The sequence below is a fragment of the Cetorhinus maximus genome, chromosome 4 (genome assembly GCF_964194155.1).
Source record: "Cetorhinus maximus chromosome 4, sCetMax3.hap1.1, whole genome shotgun sequence".
In the NCBI taxonomy this organism is placed as follows: domain Eukaryota; kingdom Metazoa; phylum Chordata; class Chondrichthyes; order Lamniformes; family Cetorhinidae; genus Cetorhinus; species Cetorhinus maximus.
In genome coordinates, this window is record NC_135882.1 from 157,923,668 (window position 1) to 157,949,721 (window position 26,054).

The 26,054-nt window shown below is 45.7% G+C and overlaps 1 protein-coding gene across 12 annotated transcripts in view; it reads left to right on the top strand.

The window, feature by feature from the left end:
- LOC144679979 (receptor-type tyrosine-protein phosphatase mu) overlaps window positions 1-26,054 on the top strand; it is an 855,381-nt gene that overhangs the window by 783,347 nt on the left and 45,980 nt on the right. For all 12 annotated transcript variants that reach the window (XM_078541013.1, XM_078541014.1, XM_078541019.1 and 9 more), the window contains one exon: window positions 9,067-9,164. In XM_078541013.1, the coding sequence (XP_078397139.1) occupies window positions 9,067-9,164 (98 nt within the window). The remainder of the gene's footprint in view (window positions 1-9,066; window positions 9,165-26,054) is intronic.

Here is a 26,054-nt window from a genome sequence, read left to right on the forward strand (position 1 = left end):
GCTGTAATAAGATCAGGAGCCGAGCGGCCCTGGCAGAACTCAAACTGAGCATCAGTGAGCAGGTTATTGCTGTGTAAGTCTTGCTTGATAGCACTGTTGATGACCCCTTTCCATCACTTTACTGATGATCAAGAGTAGACTGATGGGGAGGCAATTGTCAGGTTTGGATTTGTCCTGCTATTTGTGGACAGGATATACTTTGAGTAATTTTCCACATTGTTGAGAAGGTGCCTTAAAGGAAGGCTTGTGTGCACTTTTAGGTAGTGCCTTAGGTGTGAAAAATACCATGAAGCATCTTTAGGTCATTATCATTTGCTCTAGCCTCTCGGATTGTTAGCCAATCAAATGACCAATTGTTTTGAAGCTCTGACACAACATGAGTGACAAGAGCGAGGGAGGCTGAAGTAACAAGATCAGTTCACCATTAGGAAACAGGAAAAGGGTTAGAATATTCCTGGCATGGACACAGTCTTAACAGGATCAATTGCTCTCTTAAGGTGATACCTATGATTATAGATATATAAATTAGTTAAAAAATACCAGTGAACAAAAAGTCAATCTAACACAAAGAGGTTAGAGGGTGGAGAGGGTATTGCAATAAAAAAGGACGGAAAAGATGGAACTAAAGTATGAAAGGATTTTCACTTTTTTTTTTGTTTACAGTGTTTGGTGTTAATATGACAATTTTTTAAAAAACCCTGGAGGTTTGAGTAGCTTTATTACTGTAATTAGTGTTTGTTTCAGTCTCATAAAATGAAGTGATCTCGAGCAAGGAACTTTCCTGGACTGATATACCTGATGACAGTGTGTGCTAACTCCTACTGAGTCACCCTGCTGATTCTGAGTTTTGTGAGGGTGGTGGTGGGGGTTGGGGGGCAGCACGGGTACAGCAGGGGTGGGGGTGAGTGTTGGTCAAGACCTTCCATTAGCACCTGGGAATTGTCTCTTCCTTTCTCTCATGGGATGCGTGTATCGCCAGCTAGGCCAGCATTTATTGCCCAAGCCTATTTGCCCTCATTCAGAGGGCATTTATAAGAGTCAACCACATTGCTGGAGTCACATGTAGGCCAGAGCAGGTAAAGGATATTTGTGAATCAGATGGGTTTTTACATCAATCAGCAATGGTTTCATGATCATCATTAGACTTTTAATTCCAGATTTTTATTGAATTCAAATTTCACCAGCTGCTGTGGGATTTGAGCCCAGGTCCTGGGTCTCTGGAATACTAGTCCAGTGACAATACCACTATGCCACCGCCTCCCCAGCATTGGCCACAGCAAACCAGAGCAAATGGCCAGAGGTGCCACTAGCCTGGTTGTCAGATGCAGCATATTCTGCTTGAGAATCTCTAATTACTTGCTTTTCAGAAATGTTCTGGCAGATTGTTGGGTGTGGCTGAGGAAACATCTGACCTTTGTAGTTTTCTCCCCCTGCCACACCCTCACTGAGATAGAGGGACCATATTTAGGTTAGGTGGAAGTTCAGACCCAAAAACACACACCTAAGGAAATTAGCAACAGAGGTCAACATCTGCTAGCTATACCAAGCTAATAATGTGCTTCACAAAACTGGAGTTCCTTTTTCTATACCTTGATGCACTCATCTCTCAACTAGGCTGTGAGCAAAGCATTGCAATGGCCATGAGTTGAAAGGAGTAGCATCTTTACAATTCTGGCCAAGACTTGGTCTAGTCTGGTGGACTTCAAACCAAAGTAATTCTGTTTATCTTGCTGTCATCATTCTGCACTCTGTACCCTTCTAACTGAGGGGAAAGTTGCACAGTATGGCCACAGATAAGCAAAGTATTTCCTCAAAAGTCACAATTGTGACTGGGTACAGTGCATATATGCCAGAAATATGGAAACCACTTGATGGGCCATTCCAAGCAGCAACTCGTAACATGGTAACTCAGAGTAAAGCTGCCTTGAGGTGCGGAAGGTGCCACAGCAGCAGAGCAGTTTTGATACCATCATAACAACAGCTTGCATTTATGTAAGCAGGCTTTAATGAGGGAACAGATTCCAAGGCACTTATCAAGAGTGTCATGAATCACAATGTTGACATGTAGACCGAGCGACTCTCACTATTAAAAGTGGTGCAACATCAATGCAGCATTAGCTTATTTTAAACAAAGTTATGGAGCAACCCAGAAGCAACTCACTTATCCTTAACAGAGGCTTTGGTGCAGTACTGAGGGAGTGCTGCACTGTCAGAGATGCTGTCTTTTGGATAAGGCGTTAAACTGAGGTCCTGTCTGCTCTCTTGGTGGATGTGCAAGATCCCAGGGCACTATAGGAAGAATAGCAGGGGTAAATTCTCCCTGTTTCCTGGCCGATATCACAAAAACAGATTATCTGGACATTACCTCATCGTGTCTGTGGAACTTTGGCTGCTGTTTTTTCCTACACTGCAGCAAGTAACTACACTTCAGAAGTATTTCATTGGCTGTAAAGCTCTTTGAAATTCCCTACGGTTGTGAAAGGCACTATATAAACGTAAGCCTGTCTTGTTTCTTATTGGACAGGAGCACATATGGCAATCATTAGTATAATTTACTGTAGGCTGTTATTATGTATCCCCAGGAAATGCATGAAATCAGGCATGCGTGACATTTAACAAGTAATACACTGCAGCATAATTTGTTTCCTGAAAGTAATTTAGTCATAATGGTTCTTAATGAGGGTAAAAGGACCAGTACATCATAATACAAATGTGGTCACTTTGCATATGTAACTCAACTCTTGCAGTAACAAATCTAGAGATGAGGAATAAATGCAAATGTTGCAGAACGGGATTTTTTTTACTTTAATGCCTTTGCAGCGCTTGAAGTAATTAATGAGAAAAAGGGAAACGGTCACCTGCTGAGCGCTGAGTGCAAGAGGTGTCCTCAGTATCAGAGATTATACTGCATGAAATTCAGGACTTCTTTCTTTCCCCTTAGTATAATTATAGTGTTTATTTCTATGTGATATGCTCATACAGGCTGAGCTCTAGCCTAGTGACATTTCTTCCACAAGTTAATTTTTTTCACATGTAGTGTGTGAATGCAGCTTTTTGTACATTTTTGCAACAACAGGGAAGGGGGGTGGTGGTGTACAGGTCCTCACGTACCCTATTTTAACATTGCAGAATTTGTAAATGTCAAGTGGACACAAGTAGTCCATCCTTTATTTTTTTAACCCTTTACCATCCACATATTCTGAAATTTATACAGTGGCTTTCACTGCAGGATGACCTACATGCTTCACAACAAATGAATTACTTTTTTGAAGTGTGGCCCCTATTGTTATGTGGCAAACAGTTTGGGTGCAGCAAGCTTCCACGGGCAGCCATGATCTATTAACCTGTTTTTCTTGGGCGGTGATTGAGGGATAAATGTTGAGCCGGACAATAAGGAAAACTCATCTGTTCTCCTTTGAATAGGCGGATCTTTTACATCCCATGGGAATCTCCTTTTAATATTTCATTTGAAAGCTCCGACTGCGCAGCTCTGCCTCAGCATTGCAACCGGAGTGTCAGTCGAATGTAGGTGATTGTGTCCAAGGTGAGGCTTGAACCCACAGCCTTCCGACTCAAATAGGAGTGCTGCCCGCTGCCCCGCTATGTCCATGGAACCTTAATTGCTATAATTTTCATTGAATTTTTAACAACAACAATGTAAATGTCAAACCATGATTCCTCCCAATTAAGCATCCGCCAAGCTGCTATCCGTGCTCGTACTGCTCTTAAAGTCCAGCTCCCAGTGTAAATGGGAACATTTCATATTGATAATGACCTTGCATGTTATGGATACGTCCCCAAGAAGTGCAGCTATACAACATAATCAAGACTGGGTACGGCTGCCCCGGAATGGATCAAAGGAACAGGGATTGCATTAACGTCTATCTTAAGTTCAAATAACATGGAAAATGAATTCTAATGAAGGAACGCAGAGAAACCATGACAAAGAACCCGGATCACAGAACTTGTTAAAGATAACACTATGAAAGTAATTTCACAGGCAGCCTGGCTGGAACAGATTAACATGTTTTTTTTATGAAGAGCAACTTTAAAGGGAAACGCTTTCAAAACCACTCATCTCCATCAGTTCTGGGAAGAAAGTAAAACATTAATATTTCAATAAGTAGTTCCCTCCAATTGAAAGCTAGGCAACAAGGAGTAAATTTACAGTACTTCAGTGTAAATCAGTTTGGGATCAAACAGTGACAGTGCAACGATAGACGGTTAATGAGAGCTCGGGAGAGGCCTCAAATTTGCACAAGAATATTGCGGGCAGAGAAGAAAATGGCCCTTTCAGAATTCTTCTTTGATGGAATTCAGCAAAGTTTGAATATTTTCATGGATTGTCTCATGTTATAGATAACATTTAATTCCAAGGGCATTTCGGTAGCATTAAAGGTTGTTAGGGCCATTTGTTAGAACAGGTTGTGACCAGTGAGAAGATAGGTTTTTTTTTCAGTCATTCATTGGTCGCCTCTGTTGAATAATTACACTGTTAGTGCAATGGCAGTCAATCCTCTCTTCACAGGTATTTGGGAACCACGCATAAATAATATTAGAGTGAGGAAGATATTGGACAGCATTTGTTTTAGGTTGGGAAGGGAGTCATAGCAATGTCAGACATTCTCAGCATTTTAAAGGAGACTGACCAGGTTTATCCTGCAGGCTGTAATAACAGTTTTCCAATAGATGGGGACACAAGTCAAACATTTAAGGTGAAGAAGTTGAGTGAATTATGTATTTCCCTTGTACAGATTTTCTAACTTGTTTGATGTGAGTTAAGTCTTTGACAGAAGTTGTAAATGTAGAGATAGCAAAATCATCACATGAGAATTTGCTTCCTTAATTTGTAAATCAGTTTGCTTTGTCCTCCAGTTGAGTACATTATATATGAAGTAACACTTTGTAACAGGTATACATTATTCAAGAAAGGAAGGAGACCGAAAGCAGGAAACCATAGGCCAGTTCACTTAACATCTGTCATTGGCAAAATGTTGGAATCCATTATAAAAGAAGTAGTAGCAGGACATTTAGAAAATCATAATACAATCAGACAATTAGGGATAGGTAATAAATGCTGGCCCAGCCAGCAACACCCATATCCCATGAATGAATTTTTAAAAAGTCAACATGGTTTTATAAAAGGGAAATTGTGTTTGACAAATTTATTGGGGTTTTTTGAGGTTGTAACTAACAGGGCAGATAAAGGGGAACTAGTGGATGCAGTGTATATGAATTTCCAAACAACATTCAAAAAGGTGCCACATAAAAGGTTACTACACAAGATAAGAGCTTATGATGTTAGTGGCAATATACATAGAGGATTGGTTAACTAACAGGAAACAGAGTCAGAATAAATGGGTCATTTTCAGGTTTTCAAACTGGAACTGGTGCCACAGTGATCAGTGCTGGGGCCTCAACTATTTCTAGTCTATGTTCGCAGAATCGCAGAAGGAGGGCATCTTGACCCATCATGTCTGCTCCTGCTGTCTGAATGAGCAACTCACCTAGTACCATTCCCCTGCCCTCTCCCTGTTACCGTACACATTCTTCCTTTTCAGACAGCAGTCCAGTTCCCTACTGACAGCGTCAACTGAACCTGCCTCCACCTCACTCTCAGCCAGTGCATTCCAAACCCTTACCACTTGCTGCATAAAAAAGTTTCTTTTGGTAGTACAGAACTTGAGTATTGCTGATAAAAGAGACATGCTTCTGAAGTTAAAACTGAACTCAACTGCACAAGTAGCTAAGTTCATAAGTCCAATGGATCTGACACCATGTAAGTCCAAATAGCTGGTATTACCATGAGACCTAACCTCCCCCTTGCATATTTTCAATACGCAGATGATACCTTTGCTGTATTTGAATCCGCAACTGCATGTAAGAATTTCCTTCCACGCTTTAATGGGCTCCATCCTGTTCACAAATTCACCTTTGAAATCGAGCGGTCAAATGAGCTTCCTTTTCTCGATGTGCTAGTTGAGAAATCTGACAGTGGGTTCTCTACTACTGTCTACTACAAGCCTACCTTCACTAGTCAATATACGTTTTGGGATTCCACAGTTCCACATGCTATAAGATTGGCCTTATCGACAACCTCGTAAATTGGGCCCGAGCCATTTGCTCACCAAGCAAGCTTGGTGCCGAAATAGAGCACATCAGAGCCACCCTGCGAGATAATGGCTAGCCTGATCCGATCATTTCATTGCTTGCTGCGTATCGCACAAACTCATGAATTAGCCTAGGGCCGCCACTTTTAGTCCTGAAAAGCAACAGGAGAAGTTAACCATTTCATGCTGCTACAATGCAGTAGCAACATGAGTGTTATTTTCCACCAACAGGATGCTGCCATCAAGCCAAAAAGACATTCTGCCTATCACGCAAATGAGTAATGGGGTATATGAATTTCAGTGCCGGTGTGATTCCAGGTACGTAGGCCGTATATCCCAATGACTGGCAGATCGTATCAAACAGCATATCCCTTCGGCTGTTCGCAACAGGGGAAGTACTGACCTTACCCAATCAACCTGTGCTTGCAAAATTCAAAACACAATGTCCAACATTAGATGTGATTCTGAGATTGGATAGCACTTGCTAAACAATCCTGATTGTGATAAGAATCACACTGACAACCAATTTAAGATTATCAGTCAGGCTCACATTGTGGCTCACTTATGCATGCTAGAAGCTACATATATTCACACACAGGGCCTGTCCTTTGCAGACAGAAGGACTGCATGCATTGTGCTTTTTCAACTAAACAAATCTTAGGGAAAGCTATTCCTTGGTTCATTCCCCATGGCAATGCCTTGATCCATCAGAGTCGGCCTGTCTGGTTTGAATTTAAACAAAAGCTTGGCAGTTAACTGTTCTCTGGTGCATTCTCCATGGCAAAGCCTCTACCAATCAGAGTCCACTTGCCAACCAATCAGCACTCTCTTCTCATGCAGTATAAATTATTGTTCCCTTTATAATTGGTATTCTTGTGAATCTGTCCTCATGAGTGCAAGATGAAAAGTTTCAACAGCATGTCTCTTTTCTCAGCAATAAAAAAGTTTCTCGTCATATCACTTTTGCTTCTTTTACTAATTACTTTAAAATAATGACTTGGATGAAGAGACAGAATATTATAGCCAAATTTGCTGATGATACAAAGATAGGTGGGAAAGTAAGTTGTAAAGACGACACAGAGACCAAACTTTTCCAGCCCTCCCCTGCGGCGGGTTCCCCTGCAGTGGGGCCAATGAGCCATTGAAATCTCCGTTCACATCGGTAGGACAGGAAGATCCCACCATCGTGTAGGGCTGGAAAATTCAGGCCAAAGAGTATGCAAAATGATATAGAGAGGTTAAGTGAATGGGCAAAAATGTGGGAAAGTGTGAGGTTGTCCATTGCCAGGAAACAAACAAAATATTGTAAAAAAACAAAATATTATTTAAATGGAGAGAAACTACAGAATGCTATGTTACAGATGAATCTGAATGTCCTCATACATGAATTGCAAAAAGCGAGCATGCAGATTAAACAAGTAATTAGGAAAACAAATGAAATGTTCACTTCCATTTCAAGGGGGTTGTATAAAAGTAGGGAAGCCTTACTATAACTGTACAAGGCATAGGTGAGACCATACCTCGAGCACTGTGTACAGTTTTGGTCTTTATTAATACTTGCATTGGAAGCAGTTCAGAGAAGGTTCACTAGGTTGACTCCTGGGGTGAAGGGGTTTTCTGGTGAGGAAAGGTTGAGCAGGTTGGGCCTATAAACTAGAGTTTAGAAGAAAGAGAGGTGATCTTATTGAACAATTAAGATTTTGAGGTGAGGGTGGCATGACAGGGTAGTCGTTGAGAGGATGTTTCCCCTCGTGATAGAATCTAGAACCATAGAACCATAGAAAAGTTACAGCGCAGAAGGAAGCAGTTCAGCCTATCATGTCCAGGCCAGCCATAAAAAGATAAAAAAGCTAGCTGTTCATTTTTAATCTCACTTTCCAGCACCTGGTCCATAGCCTTGCACTAGATCTAAGGGGCACATTTTAAAAATTAGGAGTCTTCCATTTAAGATGGAGATGAGGAGGAATTTCTTCTCTCAGAAGGTTGTTAGTTGTTAGAATTCTCTCCTCCAGAGAACAGCGGAGGCTGGTCATTTGATATAGTCAGGTCAGAGTTCGACAGATTTTTGATTGACAAGGGGGTTAAGGGCTATGGGGGAGCAGGCAGGAAAGCAGAGTCAAGGCCAAGATCAGATTAGCAATGATGCTATTGAATAGCGGAACAAGCACAAGGGGCCAGACAGCCTAATCGTGCTCCTATTTCTTACGTTTTTATGTTAGTAGATTCTTAAGTTAAACTTTGATGGAATATAAAAAAATGATAGTACTGTGGGAAAAATTAACATAGACGTCCATTGAATCAGATATGATGGGGCTAATATAGCAATGATTCCCCCATTATGTTGGGCTCTGATGTTTGCCCCATAGTGGCACCCTGTGTAAAATACCATTTTGCATCCACATTGGAAAGTACCTCAAAGCTGACGTATGAATTGTGACCAGTTGGGTAAGTGCCAGGGAACCAGGCCCAATCTTCAAATCACAGCCCACCAGCAGAGTTGGCACATTCAGGGGAGGAGGGTAAAAGAGGAACATCATCCTTCTGTTTCCTTTTTGGGGGCTTGACGACTTAATATTTCAATATTATTTTGTGTTTCGCTGGAGAAATTCTTACCTTTTAAGATCAAAAGCAGCCAAGCAGATTCCTTAATTGCTGTGATATTTTCTACAACATAAGGGAAACCCTCGCTGTAAAGTAATATGTTTTAACCCTATTTTCTTTGAAGCCCAAGATTTTAAAACAATAAATTGCTTAAAACAACTCTTTACCTCTGGCATTTTTCATAACGCAAGCCTTATCCCTTTGGAGATTGAAACCTAATCAGAGAGCTGGCTGTTTAGTGCTGTTTTGGTCACTCTGAGTGTAGAATAGAAGTTTAGAACATTTTCCTGTCTCAATAGGTTATTAATTTTTTTGCTCATGTGGTAAAGCCTGGTCTCCTTTTATCTGTGTGCAGGACCAATGCAAGAGACCGTCTACGATTTTTGGAGGATGATCTGGCAAGAAAATTCTGCCACTATCGTCATGGTGACAAACCTGGTGGAAGTTGGAAGGGTGAGTGTATCCCACAGAGAAATCAGTCTTTTCAAGAGGCCGGTTCCTCCTTCAGCTTTACAGGGATCTGGTTGAGCCAGTGCCGAACAGAATTATTTGTTGCTGTTCCAGTCTTGTTCCCACCTCTCCCTTGTGGTATCATTCCAGTATTGTTAGTCACCTTTCCATGTCTTCAAGGAACCATGAGTGTTTGACCACAGGGTCCATTGCCCTCTGGCCTGATCCACTTCGCTCTCAATATCCACATGTTCAGGAGTCATTAGATAGGAAACAGGAGGAGGGGATCTGGCTTGTTGCTTTCGTCCTTCCTAACTGAGCACCCTGGACCGTCAAAAAAGAAAGTTTACGATTTTCCTGAATTAGCTCCTTGTCCAGAGATTTGATTGCCTTGTAGTGCTGTTGGAGGGGGAGGGGCTTGGAACATACAGGGTTGCGGGCCAAGTGCTGGAAAATGGGATTAGAATAGATAGGTGCTTGATGGCCGGCACAGACACAAGCTGTTAAACCTTAGATGTTCACTCCCTCCGCCACTGATGCACAATGGGAGCAGTATGTACCATCTACCAGATGCACTACAACAACTCAACAACAATCCTTAGAAAGCACCTTCCAAACCTACGACCTCTGTTACCTAGAAGGACAAGGGCAGTAGATGCGTGGGAGCACCACCATCTGCAAGTTCACCTCCAAGCCACACACCATCCTGACTTGGAAATATATCGCCATTCCTTCACTGTCGCTGGGTAAAAATCCATGAACTCCCTTCCTAACATCACTGTGGGTGCTCCTACATCACATGAACTGCGACAGTTCACGAAGGCAGCTCATTACCACCTTCCCAAGGGCAATTAGGGATGGGCAATAAATGCTGGACTAGCCAACAATGCCCACATCCCATAAACTAATAAAAAAAAGTGCATCCACCAGCATAGGAGGATAAAATGAGAGAATTCAATATATATGGCAGCTTTCATGACCACAGAACTTCCCAAAGTGCTTTATAATCCACTGAAGTGCTTTTGAAGTGTACTCACTTTGTATAGTAGGAGACATAATAGTCAATTTGCACACAACATGCTCCCACAAGCAGCAATGTGATAACAACCAGATAATCTGCTTTACTGATGTTGATTGAGGGATAAATATTGACGAGAACGCCAGGGATAACTCCCCTACTCTTCTTAGAGATAGTGCCACCACCTAAGATGGCAGACAGGGCCTCGCTTTAACATCTCATGTGTCAGACAGCACTTCTGGCAGTGCCAGCACTGACGTTTCAGCCCTGACTTTTGTTCTCAAGTCCTGGAGTTGAACTTGAATCCACAGCCTTCTGAGCTCGAGGTCCATCAGCTGAGCCCTGGCTGACACACTAGTCATCAAAGGAACATCCCAAACGACACCTCCACCCACAGTGCCAATGGAAATGAGTCGCTCTCCCATTGGCCCCACAAGCTCTGGCAGGGGTCAGTGTTGGAGGACGCAGGCAGGTGTGCTCCCAGCACAACTGGCGGAATTACTGCCTTTGGAATTCCAAAGAGATAAATTGGGGAGTCAGTTTCAATTATAAAAGCCTAAAAGCTCTAGACAGAAAGGAATACTTAAGTGAGATAAGGGGGTGAATTTTCATGGGGGTTTTCCATCTGTTCATTGCAACTTCAGAAGAGCCAAGTTAAAAACCAGTGTTAGCGAAGTTTATGCCAGTTTTCTGGGCCTTCTGTGGATCTGGTGGACTCAACAAAATTAATCACCCAAAGGAATTTTAAGCTTTAAAGATCCTGAGAAAGGATTAGTTAACACAAGAAGTAATTTGATGAATCTTCATTTCAATCTAGTGAGGATGCATCTTGTGGGGAAATAAGCATATATATTACATCTATTTATAGTTACCTTGTTACCTCTGCGACTATAGGTGGGCGCAGGTACAGCTTTCTCCCCTGCTTGTTGGTCTATTTGTAAACAGTATGGCCTAGGCCTTCCGATCTCCAGGCTGTTGGAGACTGGACTTATGGCCCAAGGTGCTTGCTGGGAACCCTAGGTAGTCTCTGATTCTGAGTTAGAATCAGAGACTTCAGACAATTACTAACCTAGATAGTTACCGAGGAAATATCAGACAGGAAAATCCTAGTCTAACTCTTGGGTAACAACAGAACTGATCTCCCCATCCCCACTCACTCACTCTGAAACCCCGACTTTACCCCTGGCGCCCTGACTACACCCCGACCCGATGCCCCCCCACTTCACCCGCCAACCAACACCCCCCAACCCGACTTGACTATTCCTCCTGACAAGACCTGACTAGCTCCACCACCCGACTACACCTTGACCTGACCTGAATAACCCCTGATGTGACCATACCTCCTAACCCAACCCGACTACCTCCCCGAGCAGACTTCACTACCCCCTTGACCCCCATCTAGCCACCTACCCGCATGAAACCCTACCCACATGCCACCCTATCCACCTACCACCCTACCCCTTACCACCCTTACCCCTGCCACCATATCCACATGTTCCCCACCCACCCGATGGAGAAGTCAGTCTTGAGCCCACCAGCTCCGAATCTGGCTGTCTCAGTGATAACACGCTGGGAGCAGCCTGAATCGATTGAAAGTGGGACATCCATCTCCAAATGCGAGGAAGTCTTGCCCTAGGGAGCTGCTCACCAATCTGATTGGCCAGCAGCTCTGTAGTCCTAACAGCGCCAGGATCGAGCAGCGGGTACTGTTGTGACTACAGGCAATCCCCAAGGAAGAAGAGTCATGGGGGTGAATTTTACAGGGGGACATAGTCCCCAACCCCCAGTCAAAAAGTCGGTCGCCACCTCTCCGGCTTTTAAATCTGGCTGCAGCGAAAATACGCTGGGGGTGGCCTTAATGATTCGAGAGTGGGACCTCCGCCCCTCAGGAGTAGTAAGTCCCGCCCTCGAAAGCTGCCAGCCAATCTGATTGCTTCTATAGTCCCAGCAGCGCCGGAACACAGTAGCAGTTCTTGCTGGGACTACAAGCAATCCTGAGAAGAATTGAAGTTGTCTTCCAGACTTAAGGGAAGTCCGTGCTTTTTGGTCAGGCAGAGACTGGAGACCCCAGTGGGGGTTTGGGAGCTGGGTGGGAGGGTGTCAGGTTTTAGAGGCCAGGGGGAGGGACAAAGGAGAGAGGGTTAGTGATACAATCTTGGGTAGGATGCCCTAAATGGGCACATGGGACTCACCATAGGTATCACCCACCTTCCTGTCTTTAGCCTGTGCGGTGAAACCTGACAGGCCAGTCACCTTCCTTTCATCTTCCCCAACCGCACGTATTATAGTGGCGGAGGCAGAATGAGTGGCCATCTTCCCCCCATAATATGGGGAACAGGTCGGGGGTGGGCAGGAAGGTGATGGACTGGCATCCCACTATATTTTACATACCACCCGCCCCCCCGCCTTCAAATAAGCAGTGGGAGACTGTAAAATCCACCCCATGGAGCTCAGACTCAGAGGTAAGTCTGGGATTTGCAAGGGCCCGGCTGGGAGACCCCAGTGAGGGGGTCAGGGGGGTGGGGTCTGAGTTAGACAGACCCTGGGGGAGGGTTAAAGAGGGAGTTCAAATCTTGCGGTGGGGTGGGTGTGCCTCTGATAGGCATAGGGAAGCTCCTAAAGGAGGTATGGCCCCTTCTTGACGAACAGTAGCCCACCCAGTGAGAGCTGCCAGGCTACCCGCCTTGCCAATGCCTTCCCCTGCTGCACGTAAAGTAGCAGAGGAGGTGGAATGAGGCCCTTACATGACCATTAATTGGCCACTTGGCTATGCAAAGACATCAATAGACCTAAGGGAGGACAGACTGCCCCTTGTCTTCCCTGCCCACCATAAAATGGGAGACAGGTCAGAGGTGGCTGGGAAGGTGGTGAGAAGGCCACCCGCTTTTTTTTTTTATGAACACTCCACCATCAAATATGCGGTTAGGGGCCATAAAATCCAGCCCGTCGGGTATGGTTTGAGGAAGAACTCATTAGTTTTTGGCGAAGAGGCGAATCCAAATACTGGGCCGGAATTTTATGGCCCCGCTGTGGTGTTTCCCCCCTGGCAGATGCAGCGAGCCATTTAAATCTCCATTCAGTTCAGCGGGACAGTAACATCCTGCCGTCCAGGAGAGGCCATAAAATCCTGGCCCTGGAATTATTTAAAGGATCTGTTAACAATGGGAGATAGGGTGAATTGACCATTTTAAAAACATGCTGTGGAGTGCTTTATTTAGAATGTTGTTGATTGTTTTAGAATGTTGTGGATTGGCTCAGCTGCTGTGGAGGAATTGGTCACAGCTGTCAAAATGTGAGCAGAGTTTTCAGGGCAGGTTTTTGGATGTGGTTTGGCCTGAAGTCTCCTCAGTGAGATGGAAGCTCTTAATAAAAAAATTTGTTTTTTCAGCGTTGTAGTTACAGAACGTCAACCAGGCAGCTTCCAGGAAGAGCTGAGTAATTAGTCATTTTGTAGTACAGAACTTGAGTATTGCTGAAAAAAAAGACATGTCGAAGCTTTTTGTTTTGCACTCATCAGGACATTTCGCAAGAGTACCAATATAAGGGGAAAGCATCAATTTATACTGTATGAGAAGAGAGTGCTGATTTATTGGCAATTGGACTCAATTGCTATGGAGAATGCACCAATTGATGGTTATTGACAGTTAACTGCCAAACATTGTTTGAAATTTGAAACAGGCTGCTTGACACTGATTGATCAAGGCAGTGAGCTGAGGAATAAGTCAGAGAACGGCTGTTACTTATTTTGTTTAGCTGAAACAGGCACAATGTGTGTGCATATTCTTTCTGTCTAGAAAGAAAAGGGCCGTGTGTATTAATATATGTAGCTTCCAGTGCATGCAAATGCACCACACTGTGAGCCCAACTGACAATTTTAAATTGGTTGTCAGCATAATTCTTAGCACACTGAGGCCGGATTTTCCGGCCCCGTTGGCATCGGGCGTCATGGCAGGCGGTGAGGACAATATTGAGAGAAGGCCAAAAATCGGTTTCACGCTGGCATGAAAACAGAGCGGGATCATCCAGTTGTGTCCACCATGGCAGAACACCAATCCTTCTGGAAGCAGATGTGAACCCGCTTTACATCCCGGTAATGGGATGCAAGGTAAGGCCCGACTGGAATTGTCCACCTCCGTCAGATTTACCATTACACCAGCGGGAAAACACGCTGGCCAAACCATGTCTGGACATGTGTGACGTGTAGATGTCGAGATTTACCATAATGGCCTTGCTCAGATCACGGACATATGAGGAGCAGAAGATGCTGGAGCCCTACAGCTACCGAACCCTGGAGGAACATGGCATCGCATGCTGGGTGGATTCTCATGGACATGGCTCTGTCACAAAGCAGCTCACAGAAATTGGGAGGTCTCTGTTGATGTCCCTGGTCTGCTTCGGAACATCATGGTCTTGGCTATGGGCTGCTATGGGTGATCAGCGAGGCGGGGAGAGGAAGGTCCAGCTATGAGTGGGAGAGGAAAGTGTGTTTGGCACGGGGGTGGTGGGGGGTGGGGGGTGAGATTGGGATTGGGAGAAGGAAGATATTGGTGGAGGTGAGGTTGGCGGAGGGAATGAAGGCGTTGGGGAGTGAGGTTGTGGGGCAGGATGAAGGTGTCGGGGGGTGAGGTTGGAAGGGGGTCAAAGGAGTCAGGGGGTGAGTTTGGGAGAGGAGGAGGGAATACGGAAGCACACGGTTGTAATAGGGGAGAATGCGGCAAGTGGGGAGGTAGGTGTAACGGGTGAGGAAGGTGTAAGGGAAGGAGTTCGGAGGGGCTAAAAGAGTTCAGGGGGAGAAAGAGTTCGGAGGGAGGAAGGGGTTTGGAAGGGAAGCAGTCCAAGGGGAGGAAGGACATTGGCAGGTGGGAAGAGGTTCGGAGAGGAGAAGGGGTTCGAAGAGTGGGGAAGGAGTTTGGAGGGGGGAAAGAGTCCAGGGGGAGGAAGGTGTCTGGGGGCAGGAGGGAGTAAGGGTGAAGGAGGGAGTAAGGGTCAAGAAAGGACTAAAGGGAGGATGCCAGGTGAACATGCAGGGGAGGGGTCTTTGGAGTCAATGACTGCCTCCGGGGAGCTAACTGAAGGTAGGTGTGGTAGGAGGAATTGGTGGGTATGAAAAGGGGCAGAGGGAGAAGAGTGGGAGGGTTAGGGTGTGACGGTGGCAGTAGAAGGGATGGCGAGGGTGGCGACTCAAAGGCAGACACAGACCTTGAGGATGAGATTCTCGGAAGGTAGGGAACATGCATGTTCACCTGGACATCTTGGAAAGAAAAGAGTTCGGGTTGGTAGGTGACAGTGGGGAGGTGGAAGGTGATGCCAGGGGGTCAACAGAGATGGGGGAAGGGACATGGATGACTGGGTTAGGGGAAAGGATGGGGGAGCTGAGGAGAAACTTAATGGCTACCATGGCTGTCTGAATCGACAGTGAGCGGAGCCTCGTGTTGGACGGGCACGGGTGCTGCATGGGAGTGTGATCAGTGGGTGGGCGGAGATGCAGGTCAGCTCAGATGGACAACCGAAAGAGAACCCCAGCAGGCAGTATTGAAAATGCTCGGGACAGTGAGATGAGTGTGAATGGAGGAAGGATCCACGTGTATGGGAGAGAGTGCTTGCACGAGGCTCCGAAAGGCCCTGTCACACACACACTTCTCCCTCCAGGATTACTCAGTGTGCAGGTGAGCTGCTAATGGGGGGTGGGGGGGGCGGTGGGGGGTGGGGAGGCGGTGGATGCAGTGGGAGGACTCACAAAGCCTGTCAATGAAGCTGAAAGGCAACATTACACGTTATTCAGTGAAAGTGATATTATTTTCAGATTATAAAGTGACAAAATGTGTTCACCCATGCAACCACATGTTATCAGAATTTCTTTACTTTCCTAGGCCATAAGACCATAAGACGTGGGAGCAGAAGTAGGCCATTCAGCCCATCGAGTCAGCTCCGCCCTTCAATGAGATCATGGCTGATCTGATAACCCTCAACTCCATTTCCTGACTTTTCCCCATTACCCTTGATTCCCTTACTGATTAAAAATCTACCTATCTTAGCCTTGAATATACTTAACGACCCAGCCTCTACAGCCCTCTGTGGTAAAGAATTCCACAGATTGACCACCCTCTGAGAGAAGAAATTCCTCCTCATCTCTGTTTTAAATGGGTGCCTCCTTACTCTGAGATTATGCCCTCTGGTCCTAGACTCTCCCACAAGGAAAAACAACCTCTCAGCATCTACCCTGTCAAGCCCCCTAAGAACCTTATATGTTTTAACAAGGTCACTTCTCATTCTCCTAAACTCCAATGAGTACAGGCCCAACCTACTCAACCTCTCCTCACAAGAAAATCCCTCCATACCCAGAATCAACCTAGTGAACCTTCTCTGGACTGCTTCCAATGCCAGGATATCTTTCCTTAGATAAGGGGACCAAAACTGTTCACAGTATTCTAGGTGTGGTCTAACTAGTGCCTTGTGTAGTTTTAGCAAGACTTCCCTATTTTTATACTCCATCCCCTTTGAAATAAAGGCTAACATTCCATTTGCCTTCCCTATTACCTGTTGTACTTGTATGTTCGCTTTTTGGGATTCATGCACAAGGACTCCCAAATCCCTCTGTGCTGCAGCCTTCTTCAGTCTTTCTCCATTTAAATAATATTCAGCTCCTTTATTCCTCCTGCCAAAGAGCATAACCTCACATTTTCCCACATTATTTTCCATCTGCCACATTTTTGCCCACTCGCTTAACCTGTCTATATCCCTCTGTAGACTCTTTGTGTCATCCTCACCACTTGCCTTCCCACCTATTTTTGTTATTTTAGCCGACCCCATCTTCTAGGTGCTGCCCTGACATCCTCAGCAGGGGTTGAGACATCCTGTGCAATGACTGGTCCTGTTGCCTCTGATGACTTCAGTGTGCATCCTCTGGAGAGCTGAGGCCTTGAGGACCCCAGGTTGCTTTGGATGTCCTCCTGTGGGCCAGCTGCTCCCTCTGCGGTGACAGGGGATGAGGCTGAAGGGGGCACAAGCAAAGGGGATTCGAAGGGAGCTAATTATCCCGGGGTGTCCAGTTGCTGCTCGTCCTGCCTTCGAGTGCCCGAGGGCCCCGGCCTGACTCCTTAAGGGACAGAAGCACCTAGAGGGATGTCAAGGTGCCCAGTTTCCTTCTTGCGTTGCCACTGCAGGAACTCACCCATGGCTACCGCGATGGAGTGCAGGTCTGTGCGCATCTTCCGGTTCTGCTGGACCAGGGTCTCCAAGGCGTCTGCCATCCTTCCCATGGAGACCTCCATATGCACTAATGTGGGCACCACTTCATCAGAGAGCAGGTGGACACACTCCTCCAACTCACATGCCACTCTGTTGAGGGCTTCTAACAGATCTGCATGCTGTTCCCCTTCTGCTGACTGTGATTCTGTGATTCTACACAATGAGTTGGAAGACCGAATCCAGAGGCTCATCATCTGACTTGGCCCTCACAAATGCCTTTTCCCCAGCAGTCCTCTGAGTGCCGGGGAGCTCGGCTGAACCTGCCTCTTCCCGCTGCAGACACGTGCCCGTGCGGTGACCATTAGATTGTGAACCTGAGCCTGCTCTAGATCTAGGTCCTACCAAGGTGTGTGTATCTGCGCAGGTGGAGGGTCTTCCAGGTTGCTTATTTCCAGCTCTTCAATGGAGGAGGTGTCCTCTTGGCTGGAGGTGAGGACCTGGATAGATCTGAGGACCTGGCTGGCTGAGGGCATCGGTTGCTTGGCAGAGCTCCCTGTGAACCAAAGTAGAGGCAATTAGTGGATGGCAGCAGAGTCAAAAGAAGCAGAGAGAATGCTCACAGTTGCATTGAGAGAGGGATGATGTGGTGCCGGATCTTCACATGGGTGTTCGCTGCCGACCTCACCGTCGATGCAGTCATGGTCCACATCCTCACCAGTCAGCGTGATGGCACGCTCCTCAAAATGAGTGAGGAGCCTAATGTGGGCAACTCCATCCCCAGCAAAAACAGAATTACCTGGAAAAACTCAGCAGGTCTGGCAGCATCGGCGGAGAAGAAGTCAGTTAACGTTTCGAGCCTTCATGGCCCTTCGGCAGAACTGACGCCCGGTCTGGGACCTCTCCCTGCTGCTGTGAGCCAACTTCTCCTGCATGAAAACAGATGGAGAGAGTGTGAGAGGGACACATGGCACTGTGTGGAATGTTTGTGTGGTGAGTGGAGCCATGGGCGGGGTGAGGACGTGAGCTCCAGAGTGTATGAGCCTCATGGAGATGTGAGGGTGTGCGTGAGAGTTAGTGGTGTTTCCCTTGAGGTGTGAGATCCATGTGGATGTGTGGGGTTGTGAGTGTGTGAGTTGAGAGTGGTGAGCTGGTTGGCTTACCCTGGCGGAACGGATGAGAGCATTCATCCTCTTCCTCCACTGCTTGACTGACCTCTGTGCTCCAGCGATGCTGACTGCCACTGCCATCACCTCCCAGGCCTGATTGGTGACTCTAGTGGACTTCCTGTGGCCAGAGAGGGGGCAGAGGACATCGTGGTGACCTTCCACTTCACTCAGCAGGCGCCTCAGAGAGGCATCACTAAATTTGGGAGCTGCCGTCTTCTTTGCTTTCAGGGTCATCGGTCACCTGGAGCAGTCCTGGTCTGTAGACATGAAGTAATGCTCTGTTGTGCTTTAAATATGGCACCCAGAGCGAGGAAGCACAGAGGTCAGGGTGGGCCAGGCAAATCCAAGCCCGTCCGCCAGTGATCCGGTGTGTTTCTGATGAATGCGTTATTAACAAGGTGGGATACGCCTGGAATGGGATGATACGGTGCGAAAACCCGCCATTGCAGCTGGCGGGTAAAACATCCTTTCTCATACGGCCTACATGTGGCCTAAATATGGCCTCTGTACCTAGCATCACACTGGCATTGAAATTCATATGCCACATTACTCATTTGTGTGAAAGGCTGAACATCCTTTTGGCTTGACAGCAGCGTTCTGTTAGCAAATACCACTCGTGTTGCTACTGCATAGTAGCAGCGTCTGAAACAGCTAGCTACACCTGTTGCTCAAATTTTTGAGATTTCTTACCCTTCCAGGGTAATCTGAGGTAGACGGGGCACTTTTCAGGGCCGAGCGTGACAGCCTTAGGCCTGTTCATGAGTTTGCGTGATATACAGCGCAAAATGATTTGGTTAGGATAGCCATCATCCCACAGGATGTCTTTAATGCGCCCTATTTCAGCATCATACTTGTATGATGAACCAATAGCTTGGGCCTATTTACAAGGTTGCTGACAAGACCAATCTTATAGTGCATGGAACTGTAAGAATCCCAATGCGTATACTGACCAGTGAAGGTAGGCTTGCAGTAGATAGTGGTAGAGAAACCCCTGGCACATTTCTCAACCAGTACGTCAAGGAAGGGGAGTTCATTTGACTGTACCATTTCAAATTTGAATTTGAGTGCAGGATGGAGCCCATTAAGACATTTAAGGAAATTATTACATGCAGCTGTGGATTTAAATACAGCAAACATATCATCCACATATCGAAAATATGCGAGGGGTAGGAGGTTAGGTGCCATTCCATCGAAGATACGTTTCTCATGTTTCTGGGTCCACTTGTCAACTAATCAGCACTCTCTTCTCATACAGTATAAATTGTTGTTTTCTCCTTATATTGGTATTCTTGCGAAGTGTCCTGATGAGTGCAAGACAAAAAGCTCTGACATGTCTCTTTTCTCAGCTGAGCAATTGTAATAAAGTTGAGTTAACACACCATGTGCACTACTGAGTGCACTCTTCGCCTGTTTTTAGTTTGTGTTTGCAAGAAACGTGTCAGTTAAGAAAAAAAAAAACTTTTTACCACACAAGATGATCTAGCTCATCAATCGAATCACAGCAACATAGTGAAAACAAAATGACAACAGCCAGCTAGTCCAAAACAAAATCTTTCCTACCAAGAGAATCTTACCTTCTTTGACATTCGAATTGTATCTGAGTTACCTTCTCTCTCCCCTGCCCCATCTACACTCCCAAAGCAATTTTTAAACATTATTAATGAAGGAATGCTCTGGCACGAGACTCCCAAAGGTGGGCAAGCACCTGCTGCCAATGATTCAGGATATTTAGGAGCCTCAGGCTGGGATTTGGCTCATCTGTCACTGCCTGTCATTTTCAAAATGTTGCTGATAGATATGAATGCAGCTCCTTGTTTGTACGCTATCAGTGAAGGGCTGTAGTCTGAGAGGTTTCTCGGCACCGGCTGCCATGTTTACTCTTGCTATTCAAGTCACACGAAAGCTGTGTTTTGGCTGTTTTCATCTAATGAAGCCACACGAAATGCCATAAACCATTTATCCAACAACATATCATACAACTGCTCACATCTGCCCCACCTGTGCTGAGACTAAAACCTCTGATGTGCTGTTAACAAAGACCCATCTGCTGCCTCTGCCAACACTCCTATTACTATAAACTGCAAAAGCTCGAGTGGCAATTTTACTTAATGATTTTTCAATATGTTGAGCAGGAAAATATATTTAGTTTAATGGACAGCTCATCAGTAGACTGTTGCGTGCTCAGATGGTGAAGTGGCTTATTTCAGGTACCCAGCAAAAGCTACCGTGTTATGACCTATTGAATCATCACTGTGTACATCAGGTGAATTGTAACCTGAGGTACCAGCTGCCTAATAAAAACTTATTAGAATTTTTTTTGCTTGTGTAGTTACTCAGGGGTATTTCCACACTGAGTGCATTTATGTATAATGACACTGATGTAACTAAATTTCCAGTTACCATAGTTTTACTCCTTATCCAGTGAAGATATCTTACACTTCGTGCAAGAGTAATGTTACTTTGGAATCCGGGGTGCTATTGCCAGGACCGCTAATCTGTGAAGGCACAATGGGACCAATTTTCAAGAAACACACAAAATAAGGCAGAAAGTTGGAGGAGTGGTCAACCTGCCCACTTCTCGGTGCCAGTGTGAAGCCTGGACCATTTTGGATCATTGACTAGGAGATGCCAGTTTTGAGTGGCAAGAGGGTGAAAAGATTGAGGGAGACATGAAATTTCATGGATCCAATGTCTGACCAATGAATGAGTTTGAGTTAGGATGAGAGGAGGATAGATAACCCCCAGGCTCCTCTTTCTCAAATACCAACTGCCTTTAAACCCCTACCCGCGCCCCCCCCACCTCCAAAGATATATGTGAGGAGATCAAAATTTCTAAATCACGAAGATAAAACACCATTCCTTTAGCAGCTTCCTTGCTACAGTTCCCCTTACACAGTGAGACCAACCTCATATAAATTTGCCTCCCTGCATCTTGCCCTTCCTTATCACTATAAACAGCCTGTCTCCGAACTCCATTCCTTGGACTTTGTAGGCCACCCAGTGCCCACAGACCGGAATGTAGCAGCAGAATCTTCTCCACTTAGAAGATTTTTTGGGCTGCAGGGCCATATGTGGGTCTCCAGGAGCCTTGTCCAATTAGGGATGGTGGGCAAGCTGTGCAGGCGGGAGGGCCAATCAGAGCACCCAATGCTGTGGACAACTGGCATCTTCACCAGGGGAGGTGGGTGCTGCTGATGTAGGAGTTTGAACAAGAGGATCTCTCACTATGTAGACACCCTCTGAAGATCTCTTGATTTGTTAAAAGTAAGTGTGGCCACAGCTGTCAGGTCATCAGTGTGAAGGGGCAACCCTGTAGCCTCAGCTCTGGCCCTCTGATCCACACGGCTCCAGGGGCAGGAACTTAAGGGAGGTCTCGCTGGCCTTCTGGTCAGCTGCCTGGAGGCTGCCTCCTGGCACCTGCCAGGCTTCAGCCTCAGTGGGAGCCAGTCACCAATTTTACCCCGAATGTGCACTTAACTGATGTTGATTATGTACACGTGCTGCCAGTCAGATCCCACCTCTGTTGAGATCTCTCAGAAAACGCCCCCCCACCTCTAAAACCACCTCTGTGTGATTGATAAGATTCCACCCTGTGCATCAGTCATGTAAGTGGTGGTGGTGCAGTGGTACTATCACTAGACCGAAAACCCAAGGGGTAATGCTGCAGGGGCCTGGGTTCAAATCCCACCTTGGCAGATGGTGGAATTTTAATCCAATAAAAATCTGGAATTAAAAGACTAATGACTGTGAAACCATTGCCGATTGTCATTAAAATCCATCTGTTTCGCCAACGTCCATTAGGGAAGGAAACCTGCTGTCCTTACCTGACCTGCCCTACATGTGACTTCACACCCACAGCAATGTAGTTAACACTTAAATGCCCTCTGAACAAGGGCAATTGGGGATGGGCCATAAATACTCTCTGAGCTGGTGATGCCCACATCCCATGAATGAATTTTTTAAAAAAGGTTCTTCACTTTTGGCACCCAAATTTCCAATCAGAAAATCAAGACAGGCCCACAAATCAAATGTGCCAGCTGTTATTTGGAAAATGTCACACTGCTGCAGGTTTTTCTTGCTTCAATGCAGCAGGGATGCGGGGTGATCCTGCTGCTCCAACAGCCAAGCTTATCTGACAACTTGTTATCGCAACGACATGAAAAGCATTTGAAGTCTGAATTTTCTCTTTTTTTAAAAAGAAGCTCATCAGCCAATGGAGATCAATCTTGCACAGCAGAATAAAATTCCATACACCCCAACAGATTTAAAGCTGCAGGGAAACCATTAGTAATTTTCTTTCAATAGATTGATAAGAGCCGGGGGAAGAATCCAAAATGAGGAATTGTCTGGGTAGTGTGATCAACTCAGTGCTGAAGGCTCAACCATTAGTTTGGTGGAAAAGTGTATACTTTATAGTGGCATGGTTTTTGCTTCAAATCTATCAGAATTGCAGAAATCCTTTAAAATATATGGACCTTGAAAGTATGAATATTAATAGGTATTTGGTAGTACAGCACTTGAGTATTGCTGAAAAAAGACATTTTGTCAAAGCCTTTCATCCTGCACTCATCAGGACAATCGCAAGAATACCAATGCCAGGAGAAGCAACAACTTTATATTGTATGAGAAGAGAGTGCTGATTGGTTGGCAAATGGACTCTGATTGTTAGAGGTGTTACCATGGAGATTGCACCAGGGAGCAGTTATCTGCCAAGCTTTTGTTTAAATTCAAACCAGACAGGTCGACTCTGATCCATCAAGGCATTGCCCTGAGGGATGAACCAGCGAATGGCTATTACTTATTTTGTTTAGTAATAGCCATTCACTGGTTCATTCCTCAGAGCAATGCCTTGACCAATCAGAGTCAAGCTACCTGGTTTAAAATACAAACAATGTTTGGCAGTTCATTGTCAGTCACCATTAACTGGTGCATTCTCCATGGCAGCGCCTGTACCAGAGTCCACTTGCCAACTAATCAGCACTCTCTTCTCAGAATCACAGAATTTTAATGGCACAGAAGGAGGCCATTTGATCCATTGTGTCTGCACCAGCTCTCCAAATGAGCATCATGACCTAGTGCCATTGCCCTGCCTTTTCCCCGTATCCCTGCACATTGTTTCTATTCAAATAATAATCTAATGCCCTCTTGAATGCCTTGATTGAACCTGCCTCCACCACACTTCCAGGCAGTGCATTCCAGACCTGAACCACTCATTGTGTGAGAAAGTTTTTTCTCACATTACATTTGCTTCTTTTGCAAATCAATTTAAATCTGTGCCCTCTCATTCTTGATCCTTTTACGAGTGGGAACAACTTCTCCCTCTCTACTCTGTCCAGTCCCACCATGATTTTGAACACCTCTATCAATTCTCTTCTTAGCCTCCTTCGCTCCAAGGAGAACAGTCCCAACCACTCCGATCTATCCTCATAGCTGAAGTTTCTCATCCCTGGAACCATTCTTGTAAACCTCTTCTGCACTCTCTCCGATGTGTTCACATCCTTCCTATCTGTCACCTATCTGCCCACTCCACCAACTTGCCTATGTCCTCTTGAAGTTCCGCACTGTCCTCCTCGAGTTCACAATACTCCCAAGCTTCATATCATCCGCAAACTTTGAAATTGTCCCCTGCACACCAAGATCTAGATCATTAAGATATATAAGGAAAAGCAAGGGTCCCAATACGAACCTCTGGGGAACTCCATTACAAACCTTCCTCCAGCCCAAAAGATATCCATTGACCATTATTGTCTGCTTCCTATTTTTTAGCCAATTTTGTATCCACATTGCTACTGTCCATTTTATTCCCTGAGCAATAACTTTTCTCACAAGTCAATTGTGTGGTACTGTGTCAAATTCCTTTTGAAATTCCATGTACACCACATCAACATCATTACCCTCATCGACTTTTTTTGTTACCTTTTCAAAAAACTCCTAGTTAAGCTAGTTAAACGCGATTTTCTCTTTACAAATCTATACTGACACTTCCTTGTCAACCCATATTTTTCCATGAGACTACTAATTCTATCCCAAATAATTGTTTCTAGAATCTTGCCCACCACTGAAGTTAAACTGACTGGTCTGTAATTGCTGGGCTTGTCGTTACAACCTTTTTTGAAGAAGGGCATAATGTTTGCAATTCTCCAGTCTTCCGGCACCACCCCTGAGTCTAGGGAAGACTGAAAGATTATGGCCAGTGCCCCTGCAATTTCTACTTTCACTTCCTTCAGTTTCCTTGGATGCATCTCATCCGGTTCCAATACCTTGTCAACTTTAAGTACTGACAGTCGATTCAACATTTCCTGAGTCTGGGAAGAGTGTTCTGCAGTCAGCATCGTGATGAAGCAGTTTGGGAAGAGTGTCCTGCAGTCAGCATTGCTGTGAAGCAGTCTGGGAAGAGTGTCCTGCAGTCAGCATCATGATGAAGCAATCTAGGAAGAGTGTCCTGCAGTCAGCATCATGATGAAGCAGTCTGGGAAGAGTGTCCTGCGGTCAGCATCGTGATGAAGCAGTCTGGGAAGAGTGTCCTGCAGTCAGCATTGCTGTGAAGCTGTCTGGGAAGAGTGTCCTGCAGTCAGCTTTGTGGTGAAGCAGTCTGGGAAGAGTGTCCTGCAGTCAGCTTTGCGGTGAAGCAGTCTGGGAAGAGTGTCCTGCAGTCAGCATTGCAGTGAAGCGATCACTTCAAAAAGTGACGTCAGCACAAAGGTGAGAGCTGATTGGTGAGTAGTGGTAAGTGTTTTTCTCCAGTTTTTTTTCTCCAGTTTAAAATTGATTAAGCTAAGGAAAGGTAAGGGTTCTAGTTTTTATTTAAAGTACATAAATAATTTAACTTTTTTTTTACTGTATTTAACCTAAAGTAAGGGGTTTTTTTCAACTAGAGGCATGGCAGGGCAGCTCAGTCCTGTCTTATGTACCGCCTGCAACATGTGGGAAGTCCTAGACACTTCTTGTGCTCTGACCAACCACGTGTGCAGGAAGTGCCACCAGCTGCAGCTACTTGAGCTCCGAGTTTCGGAGCTTGAGCGGCAGCTGGAGGCACTGAGGTGCACCCGCAAGGCTGAGAGTTTCGTGGATAGCACATTTTTAGACGTGGTCATCCCACAGCTTACAGAAGTGCAGACAGAGAGGGAATGGGTGACCATCAGTCAGAAGAAAGGTGTCAGGCAGGTAGTCAGGAAATCCCCAGGGTGCATCTCGCTTGGGAACTGTTTTTCTGTGATGGAAAACAGTGAGAGTGATGGTTCCTCTGGGGAGTGCAGCCACGCTCATGGCACTGTGAGGGGCTGAGCTGCATAGGGGGGGAGGAAAAAGAGGGGAAGAGCAATAGTAGTAGGAGACTCGATAGTAAGGGGAACAGGCAGGTGTTTCTGCGGCCGTAGACGTGACTCCAGGATGGTATGTTGCCTCCCTGTTGCCAGGGTCACTGAAATGGCTGCAGGGCATTCTAAAGGGAGAGGGAAAACAGACAGAGATCGTGGTGCATGTTGGTACCAATGACATAGATAGAAAGAGGGATAAAGCAGT